This window comes from Diabrotica virgifera, chromosome 3, assembly GCF_917563875.1.
Source record: "Diabrotica virgifera virgifera chromosome 3, PGI_DIABVI_V3a".
Taxonomy (NCBI): Eukaryota; Metazoa; Arthropoda; class Insecta; order Coleoptera; family Chrysomelidae; genus Diabrotica; species Diabrotica virgifera.
This window is the reverse complement of record NC_065445.1, coordinates 225078638-225104025: the sequence shown is the minus strand read 5'-3', so window position 1 is coordinate 225104025 and position 25388 is coordinate 225078638. Positions and strand designations below refer to the sequence as shown.

Genomic DNA, 25388 nt, shown 5'->3' with positions numbered 1-25388 from the left:
CGAACTTCCGGTTTTGATGAGGAAAGAGAGAAAGAAAGGAAGTAAAAAGAGTGAGAATTGGATATAAAAAATTATGGGTTGATAACATACAATTCGATTGGACTGAAATTGAAAACAGATTGGAAAAACACTCATCTACGGACAAACAAAAATTTGGGTCAAAAAACTAATGATAATAGACGAAGAAATGGACCGACAAATGGCAACGAAAAAGGAAACGAATATTGATATGATCTTAACAGACATAACAACGAGCAACACAAAAATGAAAATACTGAAAATAGCAACGTGGAACATCAGAAGTATCAACGACAAAGAACGAGAACTCATACAGGAATTTGAAAGTTACGAACTAGACATCCTAGCAGTAACAGAATTAACAAAGAAAGGACAGGGAACCATAGAACAAGAAGGGGGACATTTATTGTTATACAGTGGAGTAAAACCAGAGCTACGAGCGGCCGCAGGGGTTGGTTGCATTATTGCAAAAGAACATATAAAGCACATGAGAAGATGGGAATTTATATCTGAGAAAATATTATAAACTGAAATGAATATAGATCAAACTAGTAACACAACAATAATAATTGTATATGGGCCAGGTGAAGATGAAGTTGCAAGTAAAAAAGATGACTTCTGGAAGGAGCTGACAGATATAGTGGAAAACGTAAATGGCAGACTAATCATCATGGAAGATTTTAACAGTAGAGTAGAAAAAAGAAATGACACAATAAATATAATTGGAATGCATGGAGAGGAGACCAGAAACAATAATGGAAATAGATTGATCAATTTTTGCATGGAGAACAACTTGATAGTAACGAATACGTTTTACATTCACAAAGATATATACACATATACCAGAGAAGTTAGAAGCAGAAATGAAAGATCAATAATAGATTATGTACTAATGAACAGACAAAATCGAAAAGAAATAACTGACGTGAAAGTTAATAGAGGCGCAGAAATCTACCGTGACCACTAATTATTAGTAGCTAAGTGGAAAATTGAGGATAATAACCATCAAAAAAATGACAAAAATGACAAGCCAGTACAAGAATAGGAACGAATCAATCAGATCCTATAAGCTACAAAACAAAAAGATTGCTGAACAATATAAAAAGACTACAGAAACACACATCGAAAACAGAAGACAAATACGGCGAAGTTTGAATCTAGAAGAACTATGGCTAGAATTTAAGGATACCATCCTAAAGGCAGCAAAACAAACATGTGGTACAATAGTAGTAAATAAAAATATAAAACAGACAAGGCGGTGGAACGAAGAAATTAAAGATCAAGTGAAAAGAAAAAAAGTTTATGGAAACAATACCTCGGAGACAGAACAGACAATAATTACACGCTATATAAACAACAACGTACTAATGTTAAAGAACTAGTAACCCGAGCCAAACAGAGATCCTGGGAAGAATTTGGAACAAAATTAGAAGAAAATAGCCAAGGAAACCAGAAGTTATTCTACAGAGTTTTGAAGAACCTACGAAAGGACAAACAACTAAACATAAGGCAGATCAAATCAAAATATAATGTACTACTGACAGATGAAGACATGAAAAGATGGAAGGAGCATTTCCAAGAGCTACCAAATGGAACAACCACCAGTAATGAGTCACATGAACAAACGACCACCCCCAACGTAGAACACAACGACGAAGACGAAAATATCGATAAGAATGAAGTACTGAATCGAAAAGCAGAATAAACTCCATGGACATGAAGTACCTAAGAAAAGTAAAAGGAATTACAAGATGTGATAGAATAAGAAACAGCATTGTGAGAGAAGAACTACAAGTCGAACCAATAACACAAATACTAAATAAGAACAAGCTTAAATGGTTTGGACATTTGTGTAGAATGAACTATGGTAGGCAAGTAAAACGCATATGGGAGGCAAAAGTACAAAACAAGAGAGGAAGAGGGAGACCAAAGAAAACCTGGAACGATGAAGTGGGAGAAATTCTGAGGACGAGAAATACAACGTGGACTGAAGCGAAACGAAGGGCCAAGCATAAGCAAGAGTGGAGACAATTTGTATATGATGTAGATGTATGAAATGTATTTTTAAACACCTTACACCGTTAGGTAGAAAGGTTTAGATTACATACACACATACTTCCGGTTTTAGAGTTGCAACCGGAATTACTGTTTTAAAGTCGCCGAAATATAAACGATATAAACGGTATAAACGATATATTATTTGACGCGTTTTATCTAGACGAGAACAACTATATGTCTCTCTATCCGTCAGTCTGTCTGTCCCTGAATATAATCTCTCCGTTATTAAAACATTTAGAATGACAAATGAGGTATCCAATGAAAGTTTATAACTAGGGAGCGGATTTTATGCTAAATGCATATTGCTTGCATATTTTGCATATTTAAGAATTTTACCAAATGTTGCATATTTTTAAAGAAACGTGCATATAATGTGTCTATTTAAACACATTTTTGTCGAAACGAAAAAATTCTAAATTTTTTTAATTCGACACAAAATATTCCTTCATACTTGCTGTCATATCTTTTCGAGAATTACCTGAAGTCGGCTCATTTATTACCTTTTCTGCTTTCCTTAGAAAACACCCGATTTATACCCACAAAATGCGTATACTATGCCGTCATAAAATGATTGTAGGATGCTAAATACCATATTCTTAAGAGAATATTTACACCACTTTGAGCGGCCGTGGGTAACGGCATAAACGCTGGCCTCATACGCCAGTAGACGTGGGTTCGATCCCTGCCAAAGACAAACCATTTTCATTTCCAATAATGACACGAGCCGTCTCACCGTGCCTCGGAGAGTACGTTAAGCCGTCGGTCCCCCTGGGCTAGTGTACATCGACACTAGTTACTTGAAACAGGGTTAAAGATGTAACTGGCGCTGGAACTATCCGAAAGGATCTCCCCGGCAAAAATGCCATACGATATTATTATTATTACACCTCTAAACATCGTTTTACGATTCTCTAACGGAAATTTAAATATGATTTAAATCAGATCCCGTAAATCAGTAAAATTAGTCATCTTTAGTAGGTCAATGCGAATGTTTAGTTATTGTGTAAAAGTACTTCTGTTTGTGAATAGTGCAATATACCGAAAAATTCTAGCCTGGTTTATTCCCGGATCAGAAACTATCCCCAGCTTCTTTACACTAATGTAAAATTAGTCTGCAAAGCATGTAGTTAAATGATCAGTTAAAGATCGCTTTCTTCCTCTTTTTTTTTAATATTATGTGGCTGCTTCCTCAACCTTTTAAGTTTATACACTTTAAAAAAAGTATGTGTTATTTTCGTAAATACCATCTCAGCGAAAATGTTCGGTTACTCAACACGTCGAGATATAACTACATAGGCCAAAATGCAAGAAGATGAGCGAATCGAAAGTTGATTAGTTGTACATTGACAGTAGAAAATCGTTGATGACTTCATCAAATGAACAACATAAATTTAATTCGTATTTATACGAGGCGATGATTTGTGCAAACATACCTTTGAAAAAGCTGGAAAATTGTTTAAAAGTTTTTTGGAAATATATTCCAAGAAAAGTGTTTCCGATGAAAGTACATTGAGAAAAAATTACACACTTCAAATTTACAACGATACCATAAAAAAATAAAGAATATAGTGGGAAATGGATACATTTATTTTATTGTAGATAAATATGTGGTTTCTGAAAATGCGCATATTTTGAAATTATTGTGCATATCTCGCGCTTATTTCGTAATTTTTTACTGCATACCTATGTATGCGCATATTTCATGAAAATTGCTCGCATATAAATCCGCTTCCTATTTGTAACCCAAGGGTGGTATTAAACTTGATAAATTTGACTTCGGAGTTCCCGTATTAAGTTGCAATCGGAAGTACTATTCTAAGTGGCCGAAAAATAAAGCAAGGGATATATTTTTCTTCGTGCCTTAGCAAGACGAGAACAAATATATAGTTACTTCCGGTTTCATGTCTGTCTGTCCTGTCCGCTCATCTTTCTGTATGTGGATAGAATTTCTCCGACATTAGAAACGACAGAATGGCAAGTTAAGTGTCGAATAAGAGCTTATAACCAAAATATGGTTTTATATATATAAATTCGGGTTCAAAACGTCCTCCGACGTTTTCCGATGCCTTGTTGCCAATATCTTCTATCCTTGCAGTTTTCATCTTCTAATCCTCGTACACTCATTGATCGTCTTACTCCTTGTATCCATGTCGTTCTTGGCCTTCCCTTTTTCCTGTTTTCTGTAGGTATCCATTTCATAATTTTCTTTGGCAATCTCTCCTCCCCATTCTCTGAACATGTCCGTACCACGTTAATTGTTTCTTCTCAATGCATTCTACAACCGTTTCCTGTAAATTCATTATTCGCTTTACTTCCTCATTTCTAACCCGGTCCAATCTCGATGTTCTACTTGCTCTTCTTAGGGCGTCCATCTCAGTAGCTTTTATTTTTCCTTTTTTGGTGTTCCTTTATTCTCCATGTTTCGGATCCGTATACCAATATGCTCTTAATCATGGTGTTGTATATTCTCATTTTTCTTTGTTTCCCTATCTCGGTACTCGGTACTCTACAAAACTCCGTTCAATGATTTAATTATCGTTCTTGCTTTATTTATTCTGCTCTTAACTTCTGCATCGTCAGTACTTTCCTTGTTGAAATTAATTCCCAAATACTTATATTTATCACAGCTAGTTATTTTCTTATTATTGTCCAATATCATATCGGTTGAATCCTCACCTATGCATTAATATTGTGTTTTTTCTACATTCATCTGCAGTCCCCATTTTCCGTACTCTTCCTTCAATTTGCGAGTCATATATTTCAAATCTTCTTTATCGTTTGCACATATTATCTGATCGTCTGCAAACTGAAGTTTACAGGCAGGTGTTTTCGTCGATTTGGATGACCATTCCACGGCATTTTCTTTTCCATATTGTAAGGCCTTTGGCGACATAAATCTTTAACAGACTCGGTGATATGCAACATCCTTGTCGTAGACCTTTGTTGACTGTAAACAAATCTGTTATTTTGTTTCCTAATTTTACTGCAGATTTCATGTCACTGTATATATTTTGCACAGCTTTTATGAGAGTAAAGTTAACGTTGGAGTTTTGCAGTTCTTCCCATAGTTTCGGTATCGGTATATTGTCATATGCTTTTTGCAAATCTATAAAAACTAGGTGTATTGGCCTATTCCGTTCTAATTTTTTTTTCGATAATTTGTTTTAATGAAAATACATTATCCGTACAGGACCTTCCAGCTCTAAACCCGCAGTGTTCTTCTTCTTCGTATCCTGAGTATTCTTGTTCAATCAGTTCTCTTAAAATTTTTGTATATACTTTGCTTATTGTATTTGTTACTGATATTTCGCGATAATTGCTACATTTTAGTTTATTGCCCTTTTTATGAGTCGATATATAAGCTCTTTTTCAGTCACTGGGTACATTTTCGCCATTGATGTACTTTGTTAATACATATATGCCAGAGATTCGAAAAGTTTTTCAGTTTTTCAGTTCTTTTTTCAGTAGTTCGGCATTGATCCTACCTGGACCCGGAGATCTTTCTTTTTTTAGTTGTTTAACCTTCGGATGACCAAGCGGGGGAAATTGTGACCCCAGTGTATGTTTTTCTTTAATAAATTCAAAAGTATTTTCAATTTTTAACCAATTATTTTTTTATTTGACTTTAATGTCATTCTAGATATCCTCATATTTTGAAATAAAAAAAATTCCCTATATTTTACGAATAAAAAATATATTCTGAAGTTGATGTTTAGTAAAATACCGTCAATTATGTGTAATTCTAAGTAGTTTTACGCTAATGACGTGGACTTTGCAAAGTAACAAGACACTTACTCAACATACACACTACACATTACACTAATACTCACGTTGTGACTGGCTGAATGACATAAAGTCCATGCCATAAAAATAAAAAAAAAATATATAAAAAAAAACTTCATTTTTTTTAATTGTCATTTTTGACATTTTTGACATTTTTGACCTGGGGTCATTCCCCCCCCCCCCTTGGTCATCCGTGTAACAAAAAAGGTTGGTCATCGGAAGGTTAATTGCATTTTTAACTGCTACACTGTTTATATTTATTTCTTCCCCTACAATTTGTATTTCCGTCTCTATTGGTTGTGAGTATTCGGGCCTTTGTTCAGTTAATAAGTCCTTATAATGTTGGACCCATTTATCTGTTGGTATTAATTGTAGTTTGTCGTTGCGTGTTTCGATATTCTTGATCTTGTATAGACATTTCCGTGATTCACTGCATTTTCGTCCTCCTATGTGTGCTTCGATTTCTTGGCACTTTCGAATCCAGTTCTCTCTCTTACTTTGAATGATTTTATGTCTTGATTCTCTTTTCTTTTCTATATATCTGTTGAAGTCTTCTTCATTTTTTGTGTTAAGCCATTTTTGGTATAGTATCTTTTTTTTTTCCTTGACTAGTCTCTCTGTTTCTGAATTCCACCAGTATTTGTTACTTTTTCTAATTTCTCTGATACCAAGGGCTTCCTTTGCAGCTGCTTTTATGCTGTATACTATATTAATATAAACCTCTTCTGTTGTTAGATTATTCGGGCTTAGTATGTAATTGTCGAGTCTCGTTTGATATTTAACACTTTCATGTATACTCTCTATACGAGTATATACACTCTTTAAGTTATATTTCTCGTCTGTTCTCGTCTTCGTTATTGTGTGTCTTATCGGGAAGAATACTTTAGCTCTTAGAAAATGATGATCTGATATGTAACATATTCCTCTGCATACTCGTAAGATGGTTTTAAAGGTGAGAAATTTAACCTCGGACACTTATTTAACACGGAATTTCACTTAATAGTAGACTTGATTTAGAATTCGACGTGCCTTAGCAAGATGAGAATAAAAAATAATATACTTCCCGTTCTTATATCACATTTGATTGAAAAGCTGTAATCGAAAGTGTCACATTATAGTCGCAGAAATATTATTATTTTGATATATCAATCATCGAGTATTGAAAAGTTGAGCTCGAATAATTATCGAGCTTGACCAAGTCGGATATCGATCGATAAAAAGTTACTCGTAGAGTACATGAAGTCCATTTGCTTGTATTACTTATATGAAATTTCCGAAAACTTTAAACCAGCCCATGGCTGCATTAACAAAAGTGAAATGCTCATGACACTAAAAGAAAGAAATCATTGTTTAGTTTTTGAGGATGATCTAACAATAATAATATCTACCTACAAAAAAGGAACTTCCAAAAATTACAATATTCATGCCGTGGAGAAATTTCGTTGAAAATAAATAAAGTATATCGTATAGAATACAACAATATAAAACCGCTAAACGCCGTAAAAATGAGTGGCGCATACAATATTCCAGCTACAAAGGTCTGATATGAATATTACGTGGCGCGAAAATGTACGCGCCACAAAAGAGTAACTTTTATACAGTTTGAATTTTGAAACTCTTTTGTGCCGCGTTTACTTCAAATTTAGCAAATATTATGGAAAAATCTTTTAAAATAAAACTAGAATTTTGTTTTGCATCAAAATGAAAATACATTTTCGCGCCACGTAATATTCATACCAGATCTTTTGTAGCTGGAATATTGTATACGCCACTCATTTTTACGGCGTTTAGCGGTTTTTATTCTTGTATCAGGAGTTTTTCAAAGTTATTTATAAATTAAATGTATGAAGTTGAATGCAATGTTTCTCGATTACACGTTAAGCTTTATAAATTGTCACCTTTGTCGCATTACCTACCAAATGATCTAGTGTCCATCGAATGTAGGTACACTAGATTTTTTTTCTATTCGAAATATATTGTAAAAAAAATATTGGGATGGCCGGTAAATGAACTCGGATTGCCCGTTGCAGATCAAATTTAGCGTCGTAACCACTACAACTACATAAACCATTTCGGAAATAATCGTTAATTGGATTATACTTCTGCAGCTTAATACCTTCTAAACGGCTTAACTGATTTTGATCACTAAACATGAGTTTGAAACGTATGGACAAGTAGTATCTGATGCATCTAAGGTCAAGTATGATAACTGAAGCTATTACAGGATTTATTGAGCATGAAAAACCGTTTTTTAATGATAATAGATTTGATCATAGTTAGGAAGCCTATAATTTAAAAATTCGAATTTTCCCGGATATGAGGTATACACCGTTAGATTCGTCTAGACTCCTTCTACAAACGATCAGTTATTGGCGCAATTCGTATGTAATTTTGAAAATTTTGAGTAATTGTCGAAAAACCAAAATTTTCAAAGTTTAGTTTTTCAGTTTTTTTGCTATACTGAGCTGTGTGTATGTCTGATCGTCATGTCTTACACACCATTTAAAAGCTTAACTCAACACCATTGATTTGGTGTATTTGCGGTTCTCCTGTCTCTTCTTTAACCAAAGATATATACCCCCAAAAATATGCCGTTTCGTACTTACCAACTTCTATAGCTGGCTTATGGGTGGTCAGAAGTCACAAACTACACCGGTTCTGAATCGGTTCAGACCCCCTCTTTAAACACAGAAAAAAATATTCAGATCGGTTTAACTTTTTCACTTTTTTAAAAAGATTTTGAGTCATATTTCTGAGCTCAGTAACTTTTGAATGGTATAACCTATTTTCAAAATTAGACATGCGTTGGAAAGGTAATGATCAGCACTATTAGAAGCCGTAAAGGTCCGACTTAAATTTTCGAAGTTTTTGGGAGTTTTGGGGACAAAAACTAAAAACAGACCCTAAATAGGAAGGGCCGTAAAATCCACATCCTGGACCAAAAGGTGTGGTTGACATAGGAATGGGTGAGTCTTTTCCTGAGCTTTAAGATGGGATTTGGCCCGCCCAGTTTTCAATTCGGTCAGATTTAGAAAATCTAAAATTTCGTGTATATATAGTGTCGCGTGTAGGGGGGTGTGGGTGTGCGCCACTGGCGAGAACTGCCGTTCTCTGGTAATTATTATAACATTGTAAGAAATATACAAAAGTAAAAGTTAATTAGTTGCAAACTAGTAAGTTACAAAATTAGGTCGGTTAGAAATATAGAAATAATACTACATGATTTTCCATTCTTTGTCTCACTTTCTTTACTAATTTTTTCTTCTTTTTAATTTTTGGGGTTGACATATTCTTGACCTTGTGTTATTGTATCTACTACTTATTTTTGGTTTAGGTTGTTTACATGTCTTTTGTTGTGTTCCTGAGCAGGTTACTGCTAATAATATTTTTCAAATTAAAATGCATTCGTTGGGCGTATACAAGGTTTAAATTTTTGTGAAAATCAAGTTAAAACTTTTCATCAAAACATAAAGAACACATTGTCTGGTGGTAATTCTACTATATACCATCTTCCAAGTCAGCCCAGAGTTCTTCTCATCGATCCTATATATTTTCTAGTTCCTTCAAATTAAAAAAAAAAATATATACAGGGTGTCCAGAAACTCTACCGACAAACGAAGGCAGGAGATTCCTCAGATAATTTTAAGACAATATAGCCCAATTCACCTAGTCCGAAAATGCTTCCTAGGGAGCTAGAGCTCCTTGAAGATGGCGTCTTGTAATTAGTTTTTCTTAAATACCTCCAGAACGCTTCTAGCTAGATAAACAAAAATCTGTACGCATATTAGAAATAAATCGACTCCATCCATAGCGAATTTCTAGTACCGGTCATAGGAGTCCATTGTGGGTAGGGCAACGATTATTTTATCCCATAACTTTTTTATCTTTACATTTGAAGCATTTTTGACTCTGGATTATTAAATTGTGAGGTATTCTAGTACTAAAAGGTACTCTTGCTTCAAGTCGGTAGAATATACCGTTTTCTAGAAAAATCGATTGGAATCTTTTTCGCTTTTTGAATTTGAAAAAAAAATATTTTTTTTAAATACGTTTATTTTACCAACTAAAAGCAAGAGTAACTGTTAGTACTAGAATACTTCATTATTTAATAATCTAGTGTCGAAAATGCTTAAAAATTAACGACAAAAAAGTTATGCGATAAAATACCCGTTTACCGACCCAAAACGGATGCATATGACCGGTACTAGTAATCTGCAATTAATGAAATCCATTCATCTCTGAAATATAAATAAACGTATCAGTTTTCGTTTTTATGAATGTTTTTTTTTGATTTTTTTTTTATTTAAAAAAAGAAAAAATCTTCAAATCGATTTTTCTAGAAAACGGTGTATCCTATCGACTTAACGCAAGAGTAGCTTTAGTACTAGAAGACCTTACAATTTACTAATCCAGAGTCAAAAATGCCTTAATATTACAGACAAAAAAGGTATGCGATAAAATAACCGTTAGCCGTCGACCGTTGACCGTCGAAGATAAATACGCGTACCAATTTTCGTTTTTCCAGCTAGAAGCGTTCTGGAGGTACTTAAGAAAAACTTATTACAAGACGGAATCTTCAAATAGCTCTGGCTCCCTTAGGATGAATTTTCGGACTAGGAGAATTTAGTTAACTAATCTTAAAATTATGTGAGAAATCTCCTATCTTCGTTTATCGGTAGAGTTTCTGGACACCCTGTATAGAAGCTAGGGATTAAAACGGGATCCCCGATGCTGTTTTCTTTCTGTTTATTTTATTTAAACTTGGTAAACTAGAATTTTTATTAACAATAAGAACAACAATATTAGAGCTTTGCATATTTAAGCGACCTCCCCGGCATAACGTTTACTTTTATATGTGTTTTTCTTTTTAGTACTTTATCATAATTTTCCTAATATTCGTCACGATGCTTGTTGGAGGAATTTTGGGATACGTTTTCCGTGGAAAGATTGATCAGACTATCAGACTTGGAATGGAAAGTTCTCTTCGTGATTATGGACAAATGAAAGAAATCACAAACGCCTGGGACGAAACTCAAACTAGGTAAGTAATATACATAATATATTATAATTATAACTAGTCTTATAATGTGTAATAACAATTAAATATTATATAGTGTAGAAACGTTGTATTTATACATAGAAAAGTAAGGTATGTCTTTCGTCCTCGATCGTCTTTTGTTGATTTTATCTCATGGATCGTCAAAATATGTTCCTCTATTATTATACATCTACCTAAATGGTCTAAAAACACGTTAGAGTTATCTAGTATTTTTATTTATTTGGTATTTTACATCATACCGTTCGTAGGCAGCGCTCTTTGTCGAAGCCATAATGCAGGCATCATTTTGTACGGTACAAGAGATATAGGAACCGTCTTTTCGAGATCAGATTAGAAGGCGCGTTATTGGATGTAACTTTCACTGAAATTGTGAATTTCCATGACGCATTTATTCCCTTCTGGTTATGGATTCGTACTCTTCTCGGGTATCATCCTATTGAATACCAATTCATAACCAGATAGACCAGGGCGCATCTGTAAAAATATTGGTACATTTGTATGTTGAGAATTGACTCTTATTTTGTTATTGCTTGAAAATAACTCAAATAATAATACTTGAGTTATGCTCCCACTCAAAAGGGTCCAGAACATTGTTTAAATAATAGCGTTGTTTAAATAATAATGTACCTTTTATTTACAGCTTGCAAAATTAAAATCGGTTATTAACCACGGCGTCAGGAGTTTTTTTTTAACTAACATTAATTTTTGGTGCTACGCGCAGGACAGCGGATACGTTTGCTCTGATTGAGCATTACAATGACCTTTGAAAATGATTGATACATATTAATTTTTATTACATTTCGATATAAATTTTATATGGAATGCTCAATCAGAGCAAACGTATCCGCTGTCCTGCGCGTAGCACCAAAAATTATTCTTTATTTAAAAAAACTCCTGACGCCGTGCTTTCTGCTTTATTTTCGGCAATGCAACATTGTGAAAAAATTTTGAATTTTGGTCCTGAAACATTTTAAATAAATAAATTTGTTTATTACAAAATAAAAACACATACTCTGTCCTTTGAAATAACACTTCTTTTAGCAAAAACTTTCTTTGTTCATATATTTTAACTTAGAGAATAAAAGTTTATTATTTTTAAACATATGCCAGTGTTTTAACAATATTTCACAAACAATAATCAAATTAGTTTGATTTTTGTGGAATTAAAATATTAAAGTACAATAAAATATAGAGTAAAAAAATAATATATTATAGTCTGGGCTGATTATCGGAGAATAGGCCATTTTTGGGAAAAGTTATTTACCAGCAATTTTATTGCTGGAATCGAATCTTATGATTGTATATATTAATAATATAGATATGCAAAGTCCGCAGATAGTGTGCTACTTTTTTTATAAACAAAATGGCGCCCGAAAATCGTGTGTTTTTCAATTTTTGCTCTATACCTCCAAAGATTTTAACTTTGGACCAAAAACACCCAAATAAAAATTCACCGCAATTAAATTCTGCATAGAGACGTGTTTTTTCCGATTTACTTCGACGAAAACTTTCTCCGGAAAAAGCGGGTTTTTCCAACAAAATCTTTAATTTACAACTAAACTTTTAGATAAGTAGTTGTTAATCAATAATTAAATAACTTGGTAGCGTAAAAGCCCTTTCCGTATATATTATAATTCCAGAAGCCGATAGAAATTGAATGAACAGTTTTGCAACAATTGAAATGTTAAATAAAAATTTACGGTCGCTATAATAACAACAGTAATTATGATGTATAAGAATAACTATGATTTTTTCATAAAAAGACACTATACCTATATAATGTACTTTACAGAATTGAAATTGGACTATTTAAGCGGCCTCAGGAATATTTTAAAGTTATAAACAATTTTTTGGCTTATAAACAAATAGAATATCTCGGGAAATGTTAAACAAAATTAAATTTTGAAAACGGTATTCGAAAGTCAGCGGCAGGACGCTTCTTATAAAGGAAAAAACGTTTAATTATGACAAGTAGTTCCTGAGATACAATCGGTCAAATTTGACCGAAATTTACGGCAAAGATATAAACAATAGGATCATAATTTTTAAACTATCACCTTTTTATTTTTGTCCTCTTTCTCCACACCAATTTTCATATCTTTAAAATCCTCATAACATATATTATTATAATAAAAACTATCGATAATACGTGTGAAAATTGCCAAAAATAGCAAAATTCCAATCAAAAATTAGGTTGGAGAAAATGTAACCCTCAAAGTTCAAAATCGGTATACGTTAAAAAAAATGCATTTTCTCGGCTTCCCATGGAGCAATTTCCTTCATTCTTTTTTTGTTCACAAGTAACTCGAGTAGAGCCATCGAACTAAGGCATTATTAAATGTCAAACTTGCTTTTGTTTTGTTATAATAAATTAATTTATTTATTATAACACAATATTTTAATTTGTTTAAAAAGCCTACAACTGGAAAAATATGTAATTTTCTGTTCTTATAAATAAATTAATCTATTATAACAAAACAAAAGCAAGCTTGACATTTAATAATGTGTTAGTTCGATGGCTCTACTTGAGTTATTAGGGAACAAAAAAAGAATGAAGAAAATTGCTTCATGGGAAGCCGAGAAAATGCATTTTGTTAACGTATAACGATTTTGAACTTTGAGGGTTACATTTTCTCAAACCTAATTTTTGATTGGAATTTTGCTATTTTTGGCAATTTTCACACGTATTATCGATAGTTTTGATTATAATAATATATGTTATGAGGATTTTAAAGATATGAAAATTGGTGTGGAGAAAGAGGACAAAAATAAAAAGGTGATGAATTGAAAATTATGATCCTATTGTTTATATCTTTGCCGTAAATTCCGGTCAACTTTGACCGATTGTATCTCAGGAACCACTCGCCATAATTAAATGTTTTTTCTTTTAGAAGAAGCGTCCTGCTGCTGTCTTTCGAATACCGTTTTCACAAATTAATTTGGTTTAATATTTCCCGCGATATTCTATTTGTTTATAAACCAAAAAATTGTTTATAATTTTAAAATATTCCTGAGGCCGCTTAAATAGTCCAATTTCAATTCTGTAAAGTACATTAGATAGGTATAGTGACTTTTTATGAAAAAATCATAGTTATTCTTGTACGTCATAATTATTGTCGTTATTATAGCGACCGTAAATTTTAAATTAACATTTAAATTGTTGCTAAATTGTTCATTCAATTTTCATAGACTTCTGGAGTTATAATATATACGAAAAGGGCTTTTACTTTACCAAGTTATTTAATTATTGATTAACAACTACTTATCTAAAAGTTTAGTTGAAAATTAAAGATTTTGTTGGAAAAACCCGCTTTTTCCGGGGAAAGTTTTCGTCGAAGTAAATCGGAAAAAACACGTCTCTATGCAGAATTTAATTTCGATAAATTTTTATTTGAGTGTTTTTGGTCTAAAGTTAAAATATTTGGGAGTTATAGAGCAAAAATTGAAAAAAAAACACGATTTTCGGGCACCATTTTGTTTATAAAAAAAGTAGCACACTATCTGCGGACTTTGCATATCTATATTATCAATACATACAATAATAAGATTCGATTCCAGCAATAAAATTGCTGGTAAATAACTTTTCCTTGTATTTTGCTAATTAGCCCAGAGTATTAGATAAAGATTGGAAGAAATTTTGGTGGAAATCAACTTGTGTGAATCGAACACCGCTGTCCTGCGCTTAGCACCATAAATGTTTATTTAAAAAAAATTTGACGCCGTCGTAGTTAATCGATTTTAATTTTGCAAATTGCAAATAAAAGATACGGTATCCTCTTATAAGCAAAAAAAAATTCAACTGGCTATCTGCTTTATTTTCACTCCTGCAGCATTTTGAAAAAATGCATTTTTTTGCGAAAGCTTGATTGCAAAATTTATTTTGCAAAATTTAGTAAATCTTTAACTAATCCTATATTATAGAAAATTTAATTACGCAACTTTTATGTTTGTGCAACTTTTCTCGGAAGTGAATACTTTTAAAGTTATAACCAAAAACGGAGAAAAAAATCGAATTTTTCCTTAATTTTTTGACATTTTGATAACACTAGTCAACAAAAAAACCAAAAAAAATTGCGACTGATGTTAAAATGGCTGTAACGGGGAGTTTAAAGCGTCCTGAATGCGAATTCAAACACTAAAATTTTCCACCACGTATATATTTTGAGTTATCTTCTTCTTAAGGTGCCGTGCATTTCTGCGCAGGGGTCCACGCATACATTATCTTGTCAGGTGAAATGTTAGATGTTGAGTTTTATAGAATGCATCAAATATTGCTGTTTATTATAAAAATTCTTTTATACTATATACACATAAGTTCAGAACTAGAAACTAATATCATAGTAAGTCTTTTGTACACAATTTTCTGCCTATCCCAATTTTCCCATAACACTATGTGGATTAATACAAAGACACATTTTATCCTGCGTAGTAAAAAACTAGGATAGCTTCTGGTTACGGTTCCTAAATATTATAAGTTTTAACTGGCTAGTAAATTCCATTTAAAAAAAATCCATTATTGTAATGTAGAACCTAGAGTTAAGCATGTCCTTTGGGCAAGTGAAGGTCTCGAACTAAATCATGTAATTGGGCTTGTTGGATGGAATAAGGTGATTTTTCGTCGCTTTCGGGAAAGTAAGAATCATTCTTTTCTGATACATCATCGGGTTTACTTTTATCGCCATACATTTCCAAATCTTCTTCCCAATTTGTCGGGCCTGGAACTGGTAAATCTTCTCCATGGAAAACCGGTTTTATTGCTGAGATAATATCTGGATATTCAATTTTATGCTTGCCTTTCCTTGGAAACCCAGACACTTTTGTCTTGCAGAAGTAACAGTCGTTAAAACGGTTTAGAACTAATAAGTTTAAATGAGTAGGTTTGCTGATTAAGGATTACCTTTGGTTTATTCTTTATTTAAATGTTAATGTGTTATTCGTAGACATTAGGTTTGTTCTAGCAAACAGTCAAACTAGTCAGAAACCGTCAGCAAATAGTTGGTCAGTGAGAGAACATAATACAGTTGCCAGTGCTATCCCCTCTACTCGCGCTGGTCGACGATTCGCTGATGGTTTCAAACCGTTTAAAACTGATGCTTGAACAAACCTATTAGATATCCCAGTGTTGTCAAATTATGCACAATTTTTAGGAAAAACGTTAACTTGATAATTTATTAATAACACTGATATATTACAAATGACTGTTTAAAAAAAATTTAGTAATATACTCATAACTCAAAAATCGTAACTCATTTTTTTTTGAAAAAATCATAACTCAAGAATCTTACGTGTTAGGAACTTTTTATCATCATATTCATATTCAGAGAGCAAAAATTAAGAAAAAACAGCTTTTTGCATTCCAGTCGCAAATTGGTTGTAAACTAGTGTAATTTAAACAATGTTTCGGACCTTTTTGAGTGGGAGAATAACTCAATTATTATTATAAGAGTTAATTCCAAGCAGTTTCTGCAAAAATATGAGTCACCTCTCAACGGTCCATCTCAAAACAGATACTCCCTGGACTAAGAAGGAAAACGACGTGTGATGTTGGACGAAGTATTGAATTATTTATTTATTAAATTTGGCGTTATTAAATTAAATATTTGGCGTAAATTAAATTTTATTTCATAGCGTAGGCAGCACTCTCTGTCAAAGCCATCTTGCACGCATCATTTTGTACGGTACAAGAGATATAGAAACGGTCTTTTTCGAGACGGCCTAATAAAATTAATAAAATTTGATATTTGATAGTTGACGGTTGCATCTTGGGAGTTAGAGCATACAGAGCTATTTATGAAGAATGACTCTTTTTTGTAAAATTAATAACAAGAATAAAAAACCGCTAAACGCCGTAAAAATGAGTGGCGCATAAAATATTCCAGCTACAAAAGATCTGATATGAATATTACGTGGCGCGAAAATGGATTTTCATTTGATGCAAAACAAAATTCTAGTTTTATTTTAAAAGATTTTTCCATAATATTTGCTAAATTTGAAGTAAACGCGCCACAAAAGAGTAACTTTGATACAGTTTGCATTTTAAAACTCTTTTGTGGCGCGTTTACTTCAAATTTAGCAAATATTATGGAAAAATCTTTTAAAATAAAACTAGAATTTTGTTTTGCATCAAATGAAAATCCATTTTCGCGCCACGTAATATTCATATCAGATCTTTTGTAGCTGGAATATTTTATGCGCCACTCATTTTTACGGCGTTTAGCGGTTTTTTATTCTTGTATCAGGAGTTTTTCAAAGTTATTTATAAATTAAATGTATGAAGTTGAATGCAATGTTCCCCTATTACTAGTGTTGAATTACGAAGTCGTGTCCCGCTGTCCCGGACAAGGCTTCTGGGCCATCCGAATTTTCAACGTTTTGGTAAAATTTTATTTTGAAATTTTGAATACGTTATTCTTTTAAGAATTCACATTAAATTGAATTGGTGGGACGCAAAAAAGTCGACAATGTCTGGAATGTAATATGTACTAATTTTTTTCTTCTACGACGCTACAGCCCAAATTGAGCCTTGGCCTCCTTTATTTTTTGCCTCCACCCTTGTTGTTTGTATGTGGCTGCTCTTCTCCATACACGGACTCCTAAAAGTGCTTGTGCGTCGCTGTTTACTGTGTCTTCCCAGCCCTTTCTTGGCTTTCCAACCGGTCTTTTTTCCAGCATTCTAGCGTTCAGTGCTCTTTGTAATACTAGTACAACATAAAAAATTTCCTTTTTTAAGAACGATTTCCGGATTGGGAGTCGAAACGTCAAAAACTAAGAAAAATGTAGTTATAATTACAATCAATTGTTGCTTAATCCCAACAAAAATATCATTGTCAACATAAAAATGTTAAATTATCAATAAAATGATGATATTAAAGTTCTATATTTGAAAAACATGGCCCGATTTTCATTGAAAAGTCCCGGATTTTAAGTATTTTTTTCAGCTTTGTCCCGAGTTCGACTGAATTGGAGTTGGTCACACTACCTATTACACGTCAAGCTTTATAAATGGTCACCTTTGTTGCATTATATCCCAAATAATCTAGTATCTATCGAATGTACACTAGATTTTTTTCTATTCGAAATAGATTGAAACAAAAATATTGAGATGGCCGGTAAATGAAATCGGATTGCCCGTTGCCAGATCAAATTTAGCGTCGTAACCACTACAACTACATAAACCATTTCGGGAATAATCGTTAATTGGATTATACTTTTATAGCTTAATAACTTCTAAACGGCTTAACCGATTTTGATCAGTAAACATGAGTTTGAAACGTATTGACCAGTAGTATCTGATTGATCTAAGGTCAAGTATGATAACTGAAGCTATTACAGGAATTATTAATCTTAAGAAATCGTTTTTCCCACAGGAAATAGATTTTATCATACTTATGAAGCCTATAACCTAAAAATTCGAACTTTCCCGGATATAAGGTATACACCGTTAGATTCGTCTTGAGTCCTTCTACAAACGCTAAGTTATTGGCGCAATTCGTAGGTTGAAATGTTGAGTAATTGTCGAAAAACCAAAATTTTCAAAGTTTAGTTTTTCAGTTTTTCGGCGATACTGAGCCGTGCGTATGTCTGATCCTGACAGCTTAGACACCATTTAAAAGCTTAACTCAACTCTATGGATTTGGTGTATTTGCGGTTTTCCTGTCTCTTCTTGAACCGAAGATATATACCCCAAAAAAATATGCTGTTTTGTACCTACCAAGTCCTATAGCTGGCTTATGGGTGGTCAAAAGTCACAAACTACACCGGTTCTAAATCGGCCCTGACCCCCTCTTCAAACACAGAGAAAAAATATCAAATGGGTTTAACTTTTAAACACACATACATACATATCCACAAACATTTTCTCTTTTTTAAATAAAAATTGAGTCACATTTCTAAGCTCTATAACTTTTGAATGGTATAACCGATTTTCAAAATTAGACATGCGTTGGAAAGGTAATGATCAGTTCTATTAGAAGCCGCAAAGGTTGGACTTAATTTTTAAAATTTTTGGGAATTTTGGGGACGAGAACGAAAAACAGACCCTAAATAGGAAGGGCCGTAAAATCTACACCCTTGGACCAAAATCGATGATTGACATATAAATCGGTGAGTCTTTTTCTGAACTTTAAGATGGGAGTTGGCCCAATTTTCAATTCAGTCAGATTTAGAAAATCGAAAATTTCGTGTATAATATAGTGTCGCGTGTAGGGGGGTGTGGGTGTGCGCCACTGGCGAGAACTGCCGTTCTCTGGTAATGTTCAAAATTAGACATGAGTTGGAAAGGTAATGATCAGTATTGTTAGAAGCCGCAAAGGTCGGACTTAAATTTTCGAAGTTTTTGGGAGTTTTGGGGACCAGAACGAAAAACAGACCCTAAATAGGAAGGGCCGTAAAATCGACAAACTTGGAATAAGATGGATGGTTGACATATGAATGGGTGAGTCTTTTTCTTAACTTGAAGATGGGAGTTGGCACAATTTTCAATTCAGTCAGATTTAGAAAATTGAAAATTTCGTGAAAATAATAGTGTCGCGTGTAGGGGGGTGTATTTCTGAGCCACTGGCGGGAACTGCCGGTCTCTGGTAATTTATTCGATATAAAACTAACAGCTTCGATAACCACTAAATCGAAAACTATTAATTTTATGAAAAAAATTTATAATGAACATTTTTTGCTTATAATTAATATTTTTACCAGCATTTGCGGTCAAAATATAATAAAAAATTTCCACCCTCGAGATGAGGTTGGTTGTCACACCCCATGGTAAAAGCGTATTTCTGCATCATATAGATTTTGATCCTTGGACTATCCACTACTTATTGTCAAATTTTCAAACAAATATATCCATTCTGTAAAAATTGCTAAGTGAAAAATTACAGTTCCTGGACTAATTATACATTTGGAGCTCTATAGCTTCTGAACGGCTTACCTGATGTTGATCACCAAACATGAATTTGAAACGTATTGACAAGTAGTATCTGATGCATCCAAGATCGAGTGTGATAACTGAACGTATTACAAGAATTATTGAGCTTGAAAACCCGTTTTTCCCATAAGAAATAGATTTGATCATACTTATGAAGCCTATAACTTAAAAATTCGAATTTTCCCAGATATGAGGTATACACCGTTAGACGCGTCCTGAGGCCTTCTACAAACGCTCAGTTATTGGCGCAATTCGTAGGTTGAAATTTTGAGTAATTGTCGAAAAACCAAAATTTTCAAAGTTTAATTTTTCAGTTTTTTGGCTATGGTGAGCAGTGTGTATGTCTCAGCTTGATCGCTTATGCGCCATTTAAAAGATTAACTCAACCCTATTGATTTGGTGTATTTGCGGTTTTCCTGTCTTTTGTTAACCCTAAGATATATACGCCCAAAAAATATGCTATTTTGTATCTACCTAGCCCTCTAGCTGGCTTAAGGGTAGTCAGAAGTCAAAAATTAGACCGGTTCTGAATCGGCCCTCACACATTCTTGAAACACAGAAAAAATTATTCAGATCGGTGTAACTTTTCCACACACATACATACATACATACATACATACATATCCACAAACATTTTCCATTTTTTAAATAAAAATTGAGTCATATTTCTGAGCTCGATAACTTTTGAATGGTATAACCGATTTTCAAAATTTAACATGCGTTGGAAAGGTAATTATCTGTGCTATCAGAAGCCGCAAAGGTCGGGCTTAAATTTTTGAAATTTTTGGGAGTTTTGGGGACGAGAACGAAAAACAGGCATTAAATGGGAAGGGCCGTAAAATCCACACCCTTGGACCAAAATTGATGGTTGACATATGAATGGACGAGTCTTTTCCTAAACTTTAAGATGGGGTTTGGCCCAAGTTTAAATTCAGTCAGGTTTAGAAAATCGAAAATTTCGTGTATATATAGTGTCGCATGTAGGGGTGTTGTGCGCCACTGGTGAGAACTGCCGTTCTCTGTGGATAACATCATTTGTTTAATAAATAATAACGATGTTTGGATTCATAATTTTTAGAAACATTTGAATTTTGTTTAATTTTAAGCGTTTAATTGCATATTTAATCAGAGTTTTTAATTCTACATATCTTTTCTAAATAAGAACTTTCAATATTTTGAAAAATAAAGGTACTTTACTCTTGAGAGAAATTCATATTTTTAGTATAGGTACCTCGTATAATATTAATTTTATGTAATTAAATTGGTTTTTTTATTCTAGACTGAAATGCTGCGGAATTTATGACTACAAGGATTGGCAGAATAATATTCCTACATCTTGTTGTAAACAGACAAGTAATGGTAATCGAGTCTCTTGTAACAGTGTCCTTGGCAATAACGAATTCACTATTTACGAAAGAGGTTGCCTTAATGTTACCAAAGATTATGTCAAGGCACATGCTGTTGTTATTGGCACCGCTGGAGTTGTCGTTGCATGCCTTATGGTAAGTGTTTATACAAAGAATTAGTGTTTTTCTGAAGCTATTTCCTTGTGGCATCGTAAGCAATTTACCATTTTACTTGGAAAATAAGCCACAATTATTTAAATTGGAAATTCAATTAATTCGACGTTTAGACTTCCACTTCGGAAATCGTTATCTTCTTCTTCTTGGCCTGCTTCTTCTTCTTTTTCTTCTTCCTTTATATAGGCAGTACTGCCTGTTTTTATTCAACGGCGCCTTTTATTCCGCCCCTAAATTTTGGTTTCATCTTTTCCTTGGACGTTCTATACTTCTTCTGCCTAACGGTGACTTGCCCGTGGCTATCCTTACTATCATTGATTCAGACATCCTGCTTATGTGTTGATTCCACTCTTCTTTCCTGTTCTTTACTCAGGTGTTTATATGTTCTATCTCATATAATATACGTCTGACTTCTTCATTTCTTACCTTGTCTTTTAGTCCTTTTCCTGCAATCCTTCTTAAAATCTTCATTTCGTTAGTCTCCAGATGTCTTTTTGTTTTGCTTGTATCTGGTCTTGTTTCATATTACACGTGGAGAAAGATACAACTTGTTCCAATTAAGTATGCAGGGAAAAAGAAGCATAGGGAGATGCAGAATATCGTGGCTGCGCAACCTGAGAGAATGGTACGGATATACATCAAATGAACTTTTCAGAGCAGCCGTCTTCAAAGTCCGTATAGCTATGATAATTTCCAACCGCCTTCGCGGAGATGGCACTTAAAGAAGAAGAAGAAGGTCTCATTTCGGCCGTGCAAGTTATAACTGGCCTAATAACTGATATTCGGGCCTTTGTTTTCGCTCTTAGGTGTTTGTTTTTCCAAATTGTGTCGTTTAGTCATCCGGCCGTTCTACTGGCTTTAATTATTTGGTCTTTTACCTATAGGGCTTTTCATCGATTGTCATTTTTTCGAGTTTCCGCCAAGAAGCTTCTGTCGAAGCAAATGACTGTGAATGAAAATCCCTATTCTTGGATATTGTTGTATAATTTGAAAGTCATCACTTGTTGTATAATTTGATTGTCTAATTCCAATTTGCAACTTATTGGTTTTTCCGCAATTATGGGCCATTCCACGAACATACGCCTGTTTTGGATTAATTAGACAACGAATATTTTACTGTGCAACATAAGAAGTACGAAAGTAAATGGCGCTAATAATTATTCCAATAAACAACAATGTAATTTGCAATTTACTTTCGTTCTTCTTATTTTGCACAGTCAAATATTCGTTGTCGAAGTAATCCAAAACAGGCGTATGTTCGTGGAATAGGGTATAATAAGCTTTTTGTTTTTTGAGCTGATATTTTCATATTCATTTCTTTTCTCTATCACCCATTTTGTACCCTCTTTTTTTCACTTTTTTTTATTATTGCATCCAACACTATGTTAAACAGTAGAGGACTTATAGACTAAGAGCCGCTATAGGTGAAATTTCTTAATCATTTTAGGCACGATGGGACCCTATAACTTAAATAGTAGAACCTAAAAGAAAACGTTTGAACACTGTGCCGTCACTTTTCAGTGGCACACGCGTCGACAGTGGCGCATCAAACTTTCCACTTATGGAGGGGATAAATAAATTAAAAGTTACCCTCCCTTACTAACAGAATTAAATTGTTTTTATTTTTTTAAGTTCTTTATGATTAACAGGGTTGAAAAAAAACATGTTTTTTATTTTATACAAAACAAACGTTTTTTTTTTGTTTTAAACGTTTTTTTTTTTTGTTTTAAACATGTTATTTTTTCGTTTTTATATAACATGTTTTAAACAAATAAATCATAGAAAAAAATGTTGTTTAAATCATATTTCTTAAAATAAGAAGGATCTGTTTGAGGAATTAGGAAGCACAGATACATATAATACTTTATGGCTGTTCAGCCCATATTCTGAACTTACTTGCCCACGATATAGAAGTGCCAGGAATAAAGAACAGTGTCAAAAAATTGCAAATATTTTAGAAATGTAGATTTTTCTAGCTCAAAATTCCGAGAAGCTGGTGATTCTGCTCTTGTATTGCATTAGGTTGTTCGTTGGAATACTTTATTGTAATGCTTAAAAAGTTAGTTGAAAAACTGGCCATTATTATTTCACATTTGCTCTAGACAATGGAATAAGTATTGATAAAGATATAATAAAGCTTGTAAATAATAGACTGAGACAAAGTCAAACAAATACTTGCACTAAAGGAGAGACTACAGAGATATGGCTAGAACTTCTGGAAGCATTCGAGACTGAATACGCAAATGGCGAATTTTTGGCAAATGATACGAATAAAGTCAAGAAGCTTATGAAAATGGCTTTAATCCTAGCTCATTTTTTGACAAGTTTGCTTGCTCATCGTTTTAGTGGAAATAAATTTAGTCAAGAGCAAATAAAAACTGGCACGGAATATGTAGAAACTTCACTTCACATCCAGAAGCATTGCCAATTATTATTAATTACTAGGCAAAGTGTGTACCCTTTAAACCATTTATATTTTCTAAACATCTAATGTAAGACCATTGGCATGGCGGCGTTCTATGGTCATCCAACATAAAAAACTCTTTTCATCATACGCTTTAGTCAATTCCAAACTATGTAACCGGCTAGGCAATGTCAAAGCTGCTAAGTTGGTTTCAATTTTTGAAGAGCTTATTTCTATAAGTGATCATGTGGCTGATAAAATTGATGACTTAGATTACAAGATTACTATGAGACTGAAACAATTTGAGAAATTTATTAACTCTTGTATGCAAAATGTTTTAAAGTTTTCCAATTTTTGTTGTCGTTATTAATAATATTTATCCATTATTAATAAATAAATAATACGTTTGTTACAAAGTCTGTAAATAAATGTGTATAAGATTTTTTTTTTCATATTTATGTATTATTCACAAAAAAAATGAAAAAAACGCTTGTTTAATTTAAGTGTTTTAAACATGTTTTAAACAAAAACTGTTTTAAACATAAACAAATGTTTAAAACAAAACAACCCTGGTGATTAACACATAGGATTCAGCGTAACCACCACCCCGTTCCCCCTGCCCCCACCATCAAAAACTTCATTTTTCGTTTTTATTTTTTTTTTTTGGTAGGATGCAATCAATTTTGAAATTTCAAAAAATTTACACGCATGGCTGAGGCTTTTATAAAACATGCCTATCTTTTATAGACCCATAAGTAGAGTGTACATAACCTCAAAAAATTAAAAGATTTTTTTTTAAAAAGCTTATAACTATTTTTGAGAAATAGCTGCAAGTCTAATCTTTTCTGAGTCTTGTGTGTTTTATGAAACACTATATTTTTAATTTTTTTCCGATTTTTCCGTAAGGCTTCCCTACTTCAAAAATCCGAAAAACTGTTTTTTGGGAGGTTTTGGGGGATTTCCCTATTTTATAGACTTCATAATATTAAATCAATTTTGTTTTTATAGGTTATATGTAACTTGAAGTAACTGAGTCCTTTAGAATATTTAAAAATCAGAAAAACACGTTCAAACACGTTTTTTGGATTTTTGAAGGTGACTAGCGTTACAGAAAAATCTGAAAAAAATTAGAAATATAGTGTTTGATAAGCTATCCCCAAAAAAAAGTTATATCCTTTTTTCCAAAAAAAAATTTTACAATTTTTTTGAGGTTATGTACACTCAACCTACAGGTCTATAAAAAATAGGCGTGTTTTATAAAAGCCTTAACTATGCGTGTGCACTTTTTGAAATTTTTAAATTGATTGCATCTCACCGAAAAAAAAAATAAAATCGAAAAATATAGTTTTTCATGGTGGGGGCAGGGAGAAGGGGGTGGTGGGTTAAAATTACGATGAATCTTATGTCTTAATCACATAGAATTAAAAAAAATGTAAAAAATTAAATTCTGGTAATGAGGGAGGGTATTTTTTAATTTATGTATCCCGTCCATAAGTGGAAAGTTTGATGCGCCACTGTAGACGCATGTGCCACTGAAAAGTGACGGCACAGTGCTCAAACGTTTTCTTTTAGGTCGTACTATTTAAGTTATAGGGTCCCGTCGTGCCTAAAATGATTAAGAAA

The 25388-nt window shown here is 33.1% G+C and overlaps 1 protein-coding gene across 1 annotated transcript in view; it reads left to right on the top strand.

Moving 5' to 3' along the window:
- LOC114331234 (CD151 antigen) overlaps positions 1 to 25388 on the top strand; it is a 139083-nt gene that overhangs the window by 104918 nt on the left and 8777 nt on the right. Inside the window, exons 4-5 of the mRNA XM_028280730.2 lie at positions 10731 to 10900; positions 21121 to 21343. Of these exons, the coding sequence (XP_028136531.1) occupies positions 10731 to 10900; positions 21121 to 21343 (393 nt within the window). The remainder of the gene's footprint in view (positions 1 to 10730; positions 10901 to 21120; positions 21344 to 25388) is intronic.